This window comes from Delphinus delphis, chromosome X (genome assembly GCF_949987515.2).
Source record: "Delphinus delphis chromosome X, mDelDel1.2, whole genome shotgun sequence".
NCBI lineage: Eukaryota > Metazoa > Chordata > Mammalia > Artiodactyla > Delphinidae > Delphinus > Delphinus delphis.
The window spans coordinates 84,991,268-85,006,576 of NC_082704.1; the positions used below are offsets into that span (position 1 = coordinate 84,991,268).

A 15,309-nucleotide genomic window follows, 5' to 3' on the forward strand; every position below is an offset into this window, starting at 1 on the left:
GTATATTTTGAAAACCAAAATGGCTTCTCCCTTGAGATACCAGGGCCCATCCCAGGATGCCCAGGGCTTGTAAGCCTCAAAACATGGCCACAAAATTGATTGAATATTGGGCTTCCTGTTTTCAAGAGCAACCTCTGACCCACCATACTATTCTACTTTCCAAACATTGTGACTATGTCCCCATTTCATTTAATTATATGTATAGCTTCACATTTAAAGGCTCTAGTATATTCATTCCACCCAAACCACGTGCTATAATTCATTTAGCCCATCCCCTTTTGTTGTTCATTTAAGTGGTCTTCAAGCTTTTGTTACAATAAATAATACTCTGATGAATCTCATATAAAAATACTTTTACACATCTTGGATGATTTCCTTGGGATGAATTTTTAGCGGATTTGTAGCATTCTTTCTTGTGACTATTTGTTTAAGTATCACTCTTCTACTTCACAAACTCTTAAGGTCCTACTCAGAGGCGTCTGTCTCATTAATCTTCTGAGGGCTTAGGACCTGGCTCTCACAACATATTTAAAGTTGGTAGGAACTATTTTTTTTTAAATCTGTTTTGAGTGTCATTGTTCCCCACTAGACTTGGAACCTCTAGAGAGGAGGCCAGACTATTTTATTAATACAGTTGACCCTTGAACAATGTAGGCATTAGGGGCACTGACCCAGCGCAGTCTAAAATCCCTATATAATTTTTTTTTTTTTTTGGCTGTGTTGGGTCTTCGTTGCTGTGCACAGGCTTTCTCTAGTTGCGGCCAGTGGGGGCTACTCTTCATTGCAGTGCGTGTGCTTTTCATTACGGTGGCTTCTCTTGTTGCAGGGCACTGGCTCTAGGCACGCAGGCTTCAGTAGCTGTGGCACGTGGGCTCTGTAGTTGTGGCTCGCGGGCTCTAGAGTGCAGGCTCAATAGTTGCGGCGCTTGCGGCATGTGGGGTCTTCACGGACCAGGGCTCGAACCCGTGTCCCCTGCATTGGCAGGTAGATTCTTTTGTTTTTGAATTTTATTTTTTTATACATCAGGTTCTTATTATCCATTTTATACATATTAGTGTATATATGTCATTCCCAATCTCCCAATTCATCACACCACACAACCCCCCAGGTGGATTCTTAACCACTAGGCCACCAAGGAAGTCCCTAAAATCCCCGTATAATTTTACAGTCTGCTCTCCATGTTCTGCATCCTCGTATTCAACCAATCTTGCATCATGTAGTACTGTAGTAGGTTATTTAGTGAAAAATATCCACGTATAAGTGGACCCTCGCAGTTCAAACCTGTGTTATCTAAAGGTCAACTGTATTTGAATCTAGAGTTTGTCCACTATTAAATCTGTCATCTTGTAGGTACCACTTACATGTCTATTATTTATTATTGTACACAACTGGCACTCACAGATTTTTTTCTTTCTTTTTTTTTTAATAAATCTATTTAATTTTATTTATTTATTTTTGGCTGCGTTGGGTCTTTGTTGCTGCACGCGGGCTTTTCTCTGGTTGTTGCGAGCGGGGGGCGGGGGTGGCTACTCTTCGTTGTGGTAAGTGGGCTTCTCATTGTGGTGGCTTCTCTTGTTGGGAGCATGGGCTCTAGGTGGGTGGGCTCAGTAGTTGTGTCTCGCGGGCTGTAGAGCGCAAGCTCAGTAGCTGTGGCGCACAGGCTTAGTTGCTCCGCGGCATGTGGTAATTCTCCTGAACCAGGACTCGAACCCGTGTCTCTCGCGTTGGCAGGCGGATTCTTAACCACTGCACCACCAGGGAAGCCATATTTTTTTTTTAATGATTTATTTTACCTACATTTCCCACACCAGTAGGGCACAGTAACGTGCACACTGTAGGCGACCAATAAACGCCTACACGAAGGAGTGACGAGTTAGCAAGAAGGAAGCCACCTTCCACCACGCCTACCTTCCCCAAGAACTACATTTCCCTGTACGCCACGCGCTCTTGTGAAGTAAAAAGAGCGGCAATTACTTCCTACTGCCCCTATCCGCCTTCGCCTGGCGGTGCCACAGTGTTTCCTGGGAAAGGTAGTTGTAGCGCTGGTGGTCAAGCCCCAGCAAAGCGAGCGCAAACTAAACTTCCCAGCAAGCAGCGCGCCGGCCTGGGACGAGGGGAAGATGGCGGACGCCAAAGATGGTGTTTTGTGGCCTGCGGGAGCCTCCAGTGCCCCAATTTCATTCACCTTCAGTCGCACGTCCGCCCGGAGATGGCTGGCGGGAGACGCGGCCCCGGAGAAGGATTTCTTGAAGACCGAGAAACGGAGGGAGCTGCAGAGGTGAAGCGCTGGGTGTTTCATCCCTTGGCAAGCGGTGCGGTGGGTGCCTGCGGGAGGGTGGAATCTTGAGTTGATTTTCTTGGTGACAGTGGCCTGGGAAGTCTGAAGCACAGCCGGAGAAGATCCGTGGAGGTCAGAAGGCGGGAGTTAGTGGGGGAGGTGGGGAAATTGGACCTGTTGGCCGAGGGGATTGAGAGGAGAGAATGTATTCCTGAGAGGGTGTGTCTTTAGGACTTGGGGACCCTGAGGAGCGTGCGTTCTGAAAGAAGGAAAGGAGGGGAGAATGACAGGACTCCTAGTGTCCCAGGTGAAGCGTTGGGGCTTCTCCCATACGGGGAGCAGGATGGAGTGGCAGATTCAGGTTGGGGGAGGCTATCGTCAGCTTAATTCGGAAAGGAAAGTCTGAGGGAGGGACTTCCAGAAGAGAATCAACCATCTAGGAGGCTGGTGTGGAGCCCGGAGCTGGGGAGAGTCTGGGCTGAAGATGGTGATTTTTAGGTCATAGTGGAAGCCACAGAAGTGGGTCTTGAGATGAACAGAGGGTCCAGAATTGAGGACTGAGTCCTCGAAGGCACTGACATTTAAGAGTTGGGGGTGGGGGAGAGAATCAAAAGAAAGCACCACCAGAGGTATAACAGGAGAGCCAGACAGGAGAAGGGAGAGTGTAGTCAGTGGGGCTGGGGGTGTGTTTGGCTCTTGTGTTTCTTCTGAATGAAGGGTTGTGGCTCAGAACTCACTGATTGTGCTACTCTCCCAACTTCACCCCTCTGTGTCCACATCAGTGTGCAGCCCTCAGAAGCCCCCAAGGAACTTGTCATCCCTTTGATCCAGCATGGCCACCTCAGGCAGCCACCGACCCAGGCCCCTGGGCCATCCACACATACTGAGGTCTTGGTGGATGGGATGCTGTCCCAGGCTGTGAAGGAGCTCATTGAGGGTGAGTGCTCCCTCCTTTGCCTTGCCCTAGTGAAGGAAGAAGGGGAGGAAAATGGAAGGATAGGGTGGAACCTCATTGCTCCCTCCCATTCTTCTTTAGAATCCACGAAGTCTCTGGAGGAGAGAGAGAATGCGGGTGTCGACCCCACGCTCGCTATCCCCATGATCCGGAAAGGATGCACCCCCATCGGGGAAGGGGCAGACAGCGAACCCCGGGCTGAGACAGTGAGCTGGCCCCTGGCCTCCCTCCTTCTCCAGTCTCTCACTGCCCTGTCTGCTAGGACTTGTGTCCCTGCACATAGCAGGCAAAGTCTGTGTGTGTACTAAAGGCCTGCTGCCTCGCCCTGCCTCCTTCCATCCTTTTTGGAAGCATTAACAAATGAATCCAGATATTGGGGTGTGAAAAGGTACTTGGATTCTGGGATTATCTGAAGGAGCTGAGCAAAGGGAACAGGAAATATAAAGATCCTGAGGGTAGACTCTTCCTGGAGTACTTGAGGAACATCAAGGAGACCAACGTAGCTGGAGTGGAATGAGTGACAGGGAAGAGTAGTAGGTTAGGTCAGAAGTGGGCCATGGTGAGGACTTTGGCTTTTACTCTGAGTGAGGTGAGAGCCATGGGAGGGCTCTGAGCAGAGAAGGGACAAGACTTATGATTTGACAGGCTCTCTCTGGCTGCTACAAGCAGAACAGACTAGTAAGCAGAGGTGGAGGCAAGGAGAGCAGCAGTCCAGGCTAGAGGTGATGGAGACTCAGATCAGAGTGGTAGGAGCGAGGCCGGGAAGACAGGTAGGGTTTAGTGAGAGGGAAGAGGAGGGTGAGTGCTCCTAATGGCAGCAACCACCCAGACAGTGGCATGGTGGCAGAAAATCGGTGTGGTGTGTGTCCATCAGTGACAATCTGTGGTGTGTCTAGAGCGAATATAAAGAATTGAGGGAGTGATGATGGGAGGTGATAACAGGAGAGGTGAGGGGTGTGTCCACAGAAGTAACCAAGTCTGTCTTTCATACCCATGGACCCTACTTTTCACCTCTTCGTTCACAATTTTTTGGCAATGCTTGTTTGGGTCCTAGTTCTCCTATAGCCCCAAACCAGAGAGACTCTTTCGACTGAATGGTTCTCATCAGCCTTCAGACATCCTCTGGTATCTTTCATCTTAAAAAAACCTTCACTTCACTCTCCTTCCTGTTCCAGCTTTGGCCTCCTTTCTCTAATTTTCCCTCTTCTCAGAGCCTTCTGCATCTCAGTTGATCACAGTTCCATCCATCCTTCCTCTCCAAAATACAACCAGAATCTGACCACTTCTCACCATCACCACTACCACTTCTCTGGTCTGAGCCACCAGCATTTCTCATCTGGACTATTGCAGTAACTTCCTCACTGGTCCCCTTGTGGCTGCCACCCTATCGTGGCTCCTGCCCAGCTCTCCTGATTAATCCCTTACCACCCCTCTTTGCCTCCACATCTGTTTCAGTCAGATTGACTTTTATAATGCTCTCCACACATAGCAGATCTTGTCCTGCCTCAGGGCCTTTGCTCTTACTGTTCTCTCTGGAGGACTCTTATCTTCAGGGTTCCCTCTGTCTCTCCTTCTGGTCTCTGCTCAAATATGAACTCAGTGACACTCCTTTCTTCAGCCCTCTGCATCCCCTTAGCCTGCTTTATTTTTCTTCATATGACTTACCACTACCTGGCATATCATGTTTTATGAATTTTATTTATTCTGTCTCTACAACTAGAATGTAAGCCACACAAAGGGCAGGAGTTTTTGTCTACTTTGTTCACTGTTTTATCCCCAGCACCTAGAACGGTAGCTGGCACAGAATAGGTGCTTTATAAAGATTTGTCCAAGGACTAAACATGGAGGAATAAAGTGAGGGATGGCAAGAGGAAATAAAAATTCACCCTTGAGCTGACTGGAAAAGAAGTCTCGAAGGTCACCCAGTGGGTGATAGCAAGTACACTTCAGAGGGCCCACTGTAAGCCAAGCCTGACCGTCCTTCCTCTGCCTAAACCCATAGGTGCCGGAGGAGGCTGATTATGAGGCAGTCCCTGTAGAGGCCTATGGGCTGGCCATGCTGCGGGGCATGGGCTGGAAACCTGGCGAGGGCATCGGCCGTACCTTCAATCAGTGAGTTTCTAGGGTCGGGGCAGGGGACAGCAGACGGGCCAGGGAACAGACCCCCATGGTTACCGCCCACCCAGAACCATCCAGGCAGGGAGAGGGCACATTACCACCCTATGTATTTCAGTAGCCCCTTCCACTACTCTTTAAGCCTCCTATTTGCCCTTTGAAACTCCATTAAAAGATCCTATTCTGTAAAGATTGCCTCTCTGGGCATCAGCTTCCTTATCTGAAAAATGGGGATAATAACAGTACTGACTTCCCAGGGCTGTTGTGAGAGTTAAGTGAAATGATACACATAAAGCACTTACAGTAGGCCCTGGCCCCAGATAAGCATAGGCTAAACACTTGCTATTATCATGATCATACAGATTACAATCTGTTCTCCACAGTTCCAAACTCTAAAGAATTCTGAAAACCAAACTTTTTTTTCCATAAACTATTTGGCAGCCAAATGGGAACTGAATTGACATTGAGCTTTTTACAATCTGTTTCTCTTGCTTGGTATGAATAGTCATGGTTTCCCCTGTAGAAAAATTAGTATATTTGGTTGTTGGGATCTGCCTGATATCCCACTGTAAATACTGTGTCATAGATGTTATACACCGTAGGTTATTAGGTTGAACCAAATAAAATTGCCATTTCTGCAGGTCAGAAATAGTCCCTAATATGAGATTGGGAAGGATACTCTCAAACATATTGATAGGTTGGGATTTGGGTGGTGGTTGGGGGTAGGGGTGGGGAACGGAGCGCTGAAGACCCATGCATCCCCCCAACAAGCCCATATTCTGTGTTTCCTGCAGAGTGGTGAAGCCCCGTGTCAACTCACTGAGGCCCAAGGGGTTAGGGCTGGGCGCCAACATGACTGAGTTCCAGGCCCTGGCCCCCACCGGCCCCCACCACCTGCTGAGGCCAGATGAGGAGCAAGAGAAGGATAAGGAAGACCAGCCTCAAGGACTGGTGCCTGGAGGAGCTGTGGTGGTTCTTTCTGGCCCTCACCGAGGCCTCTATGGGAAGGTAAGGAACCAAGATGTGCCTGGAGCCCAAGACAGGCAGCACGGAAAATTGACATGAGGGTCAGAGGGAGGCAGAAGTGGGTTTGGGGTATGAAGGCTGGAAGTCCTTGTCTTTCAGGACTGCCTGGCCTGCCACCTCATTCAATAACTCAGGACTACTTGCTGGGCCTTTCTGAGTCTCAGTTTTCAGCTAAAAGGGAGAGAATGCCGTATGCCACAAGTCCCTGAGGATTACATACTTAAAGTGTATCCAAGCCCCACAGTCTGCCGGGAGAGGCACAGGGGTCAGGCCTATTAGAAGTAAGGGTGGACAGCGTGGTCCTAGGAACGTGGGTCAGGTCCACTCACTTCTTCCCCCCCAACACTTTAGGTGGAAGGCCTCGACCCTGACAATGCTCGGGCCATGGTCCGTCTGGCTGTGGGGAGCCGCGTGGTGACTGTTAGTGAGTACTGCCTGCGGCCTGTCTCCCAGCAGGAGTTTGACAAGAACTCCTTGGATCTGAGTGAGTGAGCCTCTTAACCTAGCTGGGGGAGTTGGAGAAGTATTCCTGGGGCGAGGGTTAAATCTGCAGAGGGGCAGGACAGTGGTCTGCCTGGCAAGAGTGACTTCTGGTCAGAGTTAAGAGGTGAGAATGAACATAGTGGTTTATTCAGTTTGATTGAAGAGAGGTTGATCTAGTACCCTTGGGTCTTTAGCCTCTTTCTGAGGAAGAAGGAACAAGTGTGGAAACCAGTTCCTACCCTTGGGATGTCTTTGTCTCTTTGGGGTGGTGAACCTCTCTTTTGCTAGGGACTGACAGCAGCTAGGACTAGGGCATGATGGGGAGGAAGGCATTCTAGGCACGTCAGTAGGATGGATCCGTTTGGCACATAGGAGATGGGAGCCGACAGCCCTCCAGGAGTCCCTAGCCCGCCCTAGGCAGATGACTCAGGTAAGCACTGACAGGACGGGCTAAGGTGGTTGAGCAAGGCTTCCTGAAGGAGGCTGAGACAGTTGAAAGGAAGGGGAGAGCATTCTAATAGCCCAGACAAAGGCTTGATGGTGAGACGGGCACTTTGGCAGTTGGGAGGTGGCCTGAGGCTGAGGTGTGGCCTGGAAGGGAAGAGAGGGAGACATTGAGGTTGTTTCCTGGTTCTCCCCACACCCCCTTGAACAGGCCAGGTGAGCAAAACTTCCCCAAGGCAACAGAATGGAACAGCCTCGTCATGGAAGGCCCTTCAGGATCAGGACCTCCACGTCCGGCAGGAGGACTCAGCGAGGAAGCGGAAACACCATCCAGACCGGTGGGACCCTGAGCATCTCAGATGGAGGTAGGGGTCAGGGCTGTGGGGAGGCTCCAGCGGTCAGAGAAGGCTTCTAGGGCAAGGCACGTGCCTAGAAGGAACTAGGAATGGCATTATGAGTGGGTTTTAAGACATCGGCAAAGGTGGGATGACCAGAATGTGCCTCTGATAAAGAACTAAGCCTGGTGTTGGCCCCGCTCCACAGACAGGATGAGCCTGCAGCCAAGAGTGAGAAAGCAGCTCCCAGGAGTCAGCACTGGCTGCACAGGGACCTGCGTGTGCGGTTTGTGGACAAGCTGCACAAGGGTGGCCAGTATTACAACACCAAGGTGGGAGCCCTGCACCTGGGTCCGCTTCCTCCCCAGGGACTGGTCCCACTTAGCTCTCTAACATTCTCATATCCCCTGGCCCTTTCCCCAGATGACAGTCGAAGATGTCCTGAGCCCAGATACCTGTGTGTGTCGGACAGATGAAGGCCAGGTCCTGGAAGGTGAGTCTGAGGGATGGCCATTGGGTCATTATCATCCTGGAGGCTGATCGAGAGGGCTGTCTTGGGCCAAGAGCCTGGCTAAAGGCGGGAGGTTGGACAGGGTTAGGTTTTTTGCAAGGCCCAGCATCCTCTAATAGATCATTAGACGCTTCCATGATGGTGAATATCTGAGCCTCACTTTCCTCTTCTGCAAAATTAGCATGGAGATAACCTATTTCTCCCTCTTATAACTGGTCCCTTGTAGGGATGTGTGTAAGCTCCCCGTGCAGGGCCGGGCATACAGCATGCCCACAATAAATGGTATCTGTTATCACCCCCACCCATCATCATCATACATAAATGCTCCCTTTATTACAACTATTGCCAGGAACCGCTCCTTAGGTTTCCTCCTCTGTGAAATGGATGTGGGGGCCTCGCATCTGTCAACAGGCACAGAGTGGCACCAGAAAATACAGGAAAGGCCCTTCTGACAGGACCCTGACTGGGCTGACCCTTGCTGCGGGCCTCACTCCCCTCTCCTTGTCCACAGGCCTGAGGGAAGACATGCTGGAGACCCTGGTCCCTAAGGTCCAGGGCAACCGGGTGATGGTGGTGCTGGGGCCATGGGCTGGAAGGGTGAGTCCAAGACCTGGGAATGGGCATGGGAGCACTCAGGGAATGTCCCTGAATCTGGGTTGGCCTTGCTGACTCCACCCGCCCCTACTCTAGGTGGGCCGTCTGCTGGACCGGGACAGAGAGCAGAGCCGGGCTCTTGTGCAGCTGCAAAGAGAGAATCAGGTGGTGGAGCTTCACTATGATGCCATCTGCCAGTACATGGGCCCCAGCGACTCGGAGGACTGACCTGTGGACACACTCCCATCCCCCAGGTTGTTACCAATCCCGTACAGTGTGAAAAGCCTGCCTTCACGAAGGTGGGGGGGCGGTCGTGGTTCCGCCCTCCACTTGCAGTGCAGCCCTGGGACAGGATGGACCAGAAGGGAGGCTAGAAACAAACCCAGTATTTACCAGAACTTAGTATACAATAAAAACCAGTTTTGGGCTTTCCTGGTGGCGCAGTGGTTGAGAGTCCGCCTACCGATGCAGGGGACACGGGTTCGTGCCCCGGTCTGGGAAGATCCCACATGCCGCGGAGCGGCTGCGCCTGTGAGCCATGGCCGCTGAGCCTGCGCGTCCGGAGCCTGTGCTCCCCAACAGGAGAGGCCACACAGTGAGAGGCCCGCGAACCGCAAAAAAAAAACCAACAAGAGATCATAAATGGTGTGCTGAGCTGTGAGTGGAGATGGGAGCTGCGCTGATTGAGGTGGGAACCAGTCCTTTTTTCAGCCCCACCGCCCAGCTTGGGCTGCTCACCAAGTGGAAGGATCCATCCGCTCTCGAGCTCACTGTCGGAGTCCAGAAGCTCTGAACACTGTCCCCGGGCAGAGACTAGGGATTCTGGAACACCACATCTCTGGACAACTTTCTGAGCGAGAATCTAGCAGGCTCTGCTTTTACTTTTGGTCCAGAGCAGATGCCCAGAGGATATCTTGAGCCTGTGACAGGAGTCAAGTGGAAGGGAGGCTTCTCCCCACCAATGGGACGTGTTAGCATTACTTCCAGAGGAGTCAGTTAATCTCGGGGCCCCCGTTTTAGTCCCAAAACTTTGAAGGTGAAAAAATTTTGTCTGTCTCGGGTAGAATTTCTCTGGTTGCTCCAGGTAACTGGGTTCTCAAAAAGGTTATCGTTTTTCCATTAAAGGGTTCCAGAGAATCCTTTTTCCTGTTTAATGGCCTAAGATACAAAATCAACAAGGGAAGAAAAAAAAATCAGGGGAAGTCAGAACTTTAGGCCCAAGTGTTTCTAAATCATCCCCAGTCACTAAGTCATTGATGTAATTAATGGTATTTGAGTTAGATCTAGGCTTCTGGTATAAACTCCTGATGCTTCAGAACACGGCACAGCTGTGGAGAATTTAAACACTTCCCCCTCAAGCAGGATAATAAAGGTGAGCTTCTGTCCTTGCCAAGCAGAGGCAGACTACCCTTTTGAGCCAAAATGAGCAGGTATAGAAAGACAGTGAGTTGGCCAGATCAGTGTGCCTAGTAAGGCAAGGGATGATTAGAAAACCTTCCAGTATAGTAACCCCAATATGAGGGACACTTACACAGACCGATTTACTTTTTTTTTAATCGTCCCTGCTTAATTCCAGAACTCTGTTTTCAAGATTAGCCAAACAGGGTTGTTACGACAGATACCAGAGAACAAACCCCCACCCCCAGTTGCTCGTTCTCAAGTCATCATCGTGATTGCACATGCTGCCCTGGTATTCCAGGCTGAGTTGTATTTTTAATCTTGGGAAGGGTTAGGGGACTTCCCTGGTGGTCCAGTGGATAGGACTCCACGCTCCCAGTGTAGGGGGCCCGCGTTGGATCCATGGTCGGGGAACTAGATCCCACATGAGTGCTGCAACTAAGAAGCCCGCATGCTACAACTAAAAGATCCCACGTGGGGCTTCCCTGGTGGTGCAGTGGTTAAGAATCCACTTGCCAATGCAGGGGACACGGGTTCGAGCCCTGCTCCAGGAAGATCCCACATGCTGCGGAGCACTAAGCCCGTGCGCCACAACTACTGAGCCCGCGCTCTAGAGCCCGCGAGCCACAACTACTGAAGCCCGCGTGCCACAACTACTGAAGCCCGCACACCTAGAGTCCGTGCTCTGCAACAAGAGAAGCCACCCAATGAGAAGCCCACACACCGCAACGAAGAGTAGCCCCCGCTCGCTGCAACTGGAGAAAAGCCCGCGCGCAGCAACTAAGACCTAACGTGGCCAAAAATAAAAATAAATAAATAACTTTATTTAAAAAGATCCCACGTGCTGCAACTAAAGACCTGGAGTGAGCCAAAAATAAATATTTTTTAAAAATCTTGGGAAGGGTTGGGAGTTCTAGAGGTTCCCAATTTGGCACACCCAGAAATCACTTTCCTATGCTGTTATGTGCTTCACCCAGTCAAGAAGGCCGCCTCCTTTCTCCAAATCATAATAAATCCATCTTGGTAATGCCCTTGAGAAGGACAGAAAGCTCCTCGGGGAATGGCCCTGGTCCCATGTGTCTGCCCTGCAACGTGGCATAACCTGGCAGTTTCAGACAAATCCCTCCATCTCCTCTGTGCGCCATGACACTTAAAACAGATCTTTCACCAGATCTGATTTCCTAGAGTTAATGTTTCTCCCGAGCCTGCCTTTGGAAATGGGGCCTGAAGTTCTTGAATACAGCCCTGTGTCCAGAAGGCCTAGCCCTCGGCAGAGCGCCTGGTCCCCCCGGGGCAGATCATCGGTGCTTTACATGCTTGCCCTGAGAGGATCCCTCCTGATCCCTCAGTTTGAGGACAGGGCTGCTTACATTCCTGGAAGCGTAGACAGTATCAGGAAGCTTTCCCAATCTGCCCCTTGTTCATTGTGTACAAATACCCTTTGAGTCTGTGCAGTTTTCTCGGCTGCTGTGCTTGCTGCCAGTGTTGCCCCTTAGGCAGTGGTTACTGCAATGACAGCTTCTGTGAGCCCATGAACTCTCCACAGACCACTCACAAGCTGGGGACCGTGACCTGTACAATTTGTCCAGACTGGCTTCTTCCACATCACAGGGTCTGAGCAAGATGGGGGTGAAAAAGCATCTGCCTCTTCTGCCAAGTCTCCAGAAGTTTCCCTGGCAGGGTGCAACCTCTGTTAAAAAACTGTCCAGACACTGAACCAGGAATGTGTGGCAGCAGACTCAAGAAGCAGCTTCTCTGCCTTTTGAGAGAGAAGTGAAGTATTTGGGTGATTGGGACTACTGCGTGGGGCTGAGCTTGGTGGAGAAATATACAGGTAGGCCCTTCGTTTCTGACGTTGCTTCCTCAGCCGGGGGATGTGCCCCTCCACTCCCACACTGGGACCTCTTAATCTCCATGTTTGTAGCATCAAGCAGAGAGAGAAAGTATCCAACAACTTGGAAAGCTACATCCTCACCAGGTTACCCCTATTTCTCCAATTCATTCATCAGGCATCTGTGGGGAACCCCTACTGTATGCCAGATACTATTCTGCATGCTAGGGATACAGTAAAGGGTAAATCATTCATTCAACAAGTATTGAGTCTCCATTCTACGCCAGACATGATTCTAGCTACTGAAGATTTAAACACCATGAACAAAACAAAGATCCTTGCCCTTGTGGAGCTGACATTCCAGTGGGGCTGAGAGGCAATAAGCATAAGAAGTAAATGATCCAGTATGTTAGAAGATGCTAACAGCCATGGGGCTGGGTGGGGGGGAGTGGGGAGAAAGTACAGCAGGGTAAAGGGGATCCAGAGTGGGCAATATTCATAGGATGGCCAGGGAAGGCTTTACTACAAAGGTGACATTTGAGAAAATATATGAAGAAGTGAGGGAGAGTCATGCAGCTATCTGGAGAGTGGTCTGAGTCAGGAAACAGAAAGTGCAAAGGCCCTGTGGTGGCACCATTGCTGGTGTGTTTGAGGAATAGTGAGGTCAGTGTGGCTGCAGGGGAGTAAATGAGGGAGAGGGGATGTAGGAGGTCAGGTCCGAGAGGTACTATGGTGCTTTGAGGGCCACATGCAATGTTCTGACTGAGGTGACAATCATAAACCTTCATGCAGCCACTGCCAGAGACTGCCTGTTGATGCCACCCCCACCCCCACAGCCACATTAAATACAGCTGCCCGCCAAGTGCTTTGGTCAGTCTGGCTGATTTCCACTGTCAGGAACTGACTCTCCCACTGGCTGCCTAGTGGGGCTGCTGGAACTTCCTGGAAGGCTTACTTCTCTGTCAGTGCCAGTGGGGTACTTTGAGGCATTGCCTCAAACTTGGGAAGCAACTTCCTTCCCAGGCCTCGGAGGAATCCTCAGCACTTCCACACCCCACCCCACCCCACCCCACCCCACCCCACCCCCATCTTTAACCGCTTCTCTGGAAGAGTTATTGTCTGAAAACAGACACCACCAGCTAAAGAGGAGAAGCACTAAATGTATCCTGTTTCCCCACAGCCTCTCAAAAGAGGACTAAATGCCACAACGTTGCTCACTAATCTTTTGGTAGTACTGATTTTCCTTATAACCTCATCCCATCCTTGTCTTCAAAAGTGCTTTAAGTCCTTGGGGAATTGCAAATTAAAAACAACAATGAAAAAAATAAAACAACAATGAGCTACCACTACACACCTATGAGAATGGCAAACATCCAACACACTGACAATACCAAATACTGGTGAGGATGTGGAACAACAGGAACTTTCATTCATTACTGGTAGGAATGCAAAATGGTACAGCCACTCTGGAAGACCGTCTGGACATTTCTTAAAAAACTAAACATACTCTTACCATATGATCCAGCAATCACACTCCTTGATATTTACCCAAAGGAGCTGAAAACATATCCACACAAAAACGTGCACATGGATATTTATAGCAGCTTTATTCATAAGTGCCAAAACTTGGAAGCAACCACAATTGTCCTTCAGTAGGTGAATGGATAAAGGAACTGTGGTACATCCAGACAATAGAATATTATTCAGTGCTAAAAAGAAATGAGCTATATAGCCATGAAAGGAAACTTAAATGCATATTACTAAGTGAAAGAAATCAATCTGAAAACGCTACATACTGAATGTTTCCAACAATATGACATTCTGGAAAGGTCAATACCATGGTGACAGTAAAAAGTGGTTGCCAGGAGTTAGAGAGTAAGGGAGGGATGAATAGGCAGAGCACAGAGGATTTTACTGCAATGAAACTACTTTGTATGCTACTCTAATGGTCGATATGTGCCATACATTTGTGAAAACCCACAGAATGTGCAACACAAAGCGTGAACCCTAATGTAAACTAGGGACTTTTGGTGACAATGATGTACTATTGTCAATAAATGTAGGTTCATTGATTGTAATAAATGTACCACTGTGGTGCAAGATGTCAATAGTGGGGGAAGATGTGCATGGAGGTAGGGGGAGGGGTGTATTTTCTACTCAGTTTTGCTATGAATCTAAAACTGCTCTAAAAAATAAAGCTGATTCTTTTAAAAAAGCGATTTAAGAATCTTTATGAAAATTAGAGATACACCACCCCTTTTGTCTTTGCCATATCCTATTAATAAACTGTTTTCAAAAAGCAGTTCTTATTTTTTATTTTTTTTTATTATTATTATTATTTTGCGGTACGTGGGCCTCTCACTGTTGTGGCCTCTCCCGTTGCGGAGCACAGGCTCCGGACGCGCAGGCTCAGCGGCCATGGCTCACGGGCCCAGCCGCTCCGCGGCATGTGGGATCTTCCCGGACCGGGACACGAACCCGTGTCCCCTGCACCGGCAGGCAGACTCTCAATCACTGCACCACCAGGGAAGCCCAAAAAGCAGTTCTTATATATTCTAGATACAGATACTTTATCAGATACATGCTTTGCAAGTATTTTCTCCCAGTCTCTGGTTTGTCTTTTCATTCTCTTAATGTCTTTTGAAAAGCAGAAATGTTCAATTTTGATGAAGTCAAATTTATCAATTTGTTCTTTCTGGATTGTCCTTTTGATGTCATATCTAAGAAATCTTCACCTAATCCAAGATCACAAAGGTTTTCTAGAAGTTTTATAGTTCTAGATTATATGTTTAGGTCTTTAATCCATGTTGAATTAATTTTTGTGTGTGGTGGGAGGTATGGATCCAGGCTCATTCTTTTGGGTATGGATATCCAACTGTTCCAGCACCATTTGTTGAAAAGACTACCCTTCCTCCACTGCATTGCTTTCCGCTTTTTCAAAAATCAGTTATCCACCACAAAGGAAAGAAAACAGTTGTCCACATATTTTTGGATTGATTTCTGGACTCTGTTTTGTTCTATTGGTATATTTATCTATCTGTATGCCAGTATCATGCTGTATTGATAACTATAGCTTTATAATGATTCTTTTTTTTAATTTAATTTATTTTCAGCTGTGTTGGGTCTTCGTTGCTGTGCGCGGGCTTTCTCTAGTTGCTGAGAGCAGGGGCTACTCTTCACTGCGGTGCACGGGCTTCTCATTGTGGTGGCTTCCCTTGTTGCGAAGCACAGGCTCTAGGCCTGCGGGCTCAGTAGTTGTGGCTCGTGTGCTCTAGAGCGCAGGCTCAGTAGTTGTGGTGCACGGACTTGATTGCTCTGTGGCATGTGGGATCTTCCTGG

At 49.2% G+C, this 15,309-nt stretch overlaps 1 protein-coding gene across 1 annotated transcript; it reads left to right on the forward strand.

Annotated features, from left to right (window-relative positions):
- Positions 1–1,841: 1,841 nt before the first annotated feature.
- On the forward strand, positions 1,842–9,163 carry GPKOW (G-patch domain and KOW motifs). Its single transcript, XM_060001940.1, has 11 exons — positions 1,842–2,278; positions 3,061–3,215; positions 3,315–3,439; positions 5,236–5,345; positions 6,143–6,356; positions 6,726–6,858; positions 7,513–7,666; positions 7,845–7,968; positions 8,060–8,129; positions 8,659–8,744; positions 8,838–9,163. The coding sequence occupies exons 1-11, from the start codon at positions 2,121–2,123 to the stop codon at positions 8,967–8,969; spliced, it is 1,461 nt and encodes a 486-aa protein (XP_059857923.1). The 5' UTR covers positions 1,842–2,120; the 3' UTR covers positions 8,970–9,163.
- Positions 9,164–15,309: the final 6,146 nt, after the last annotated feature.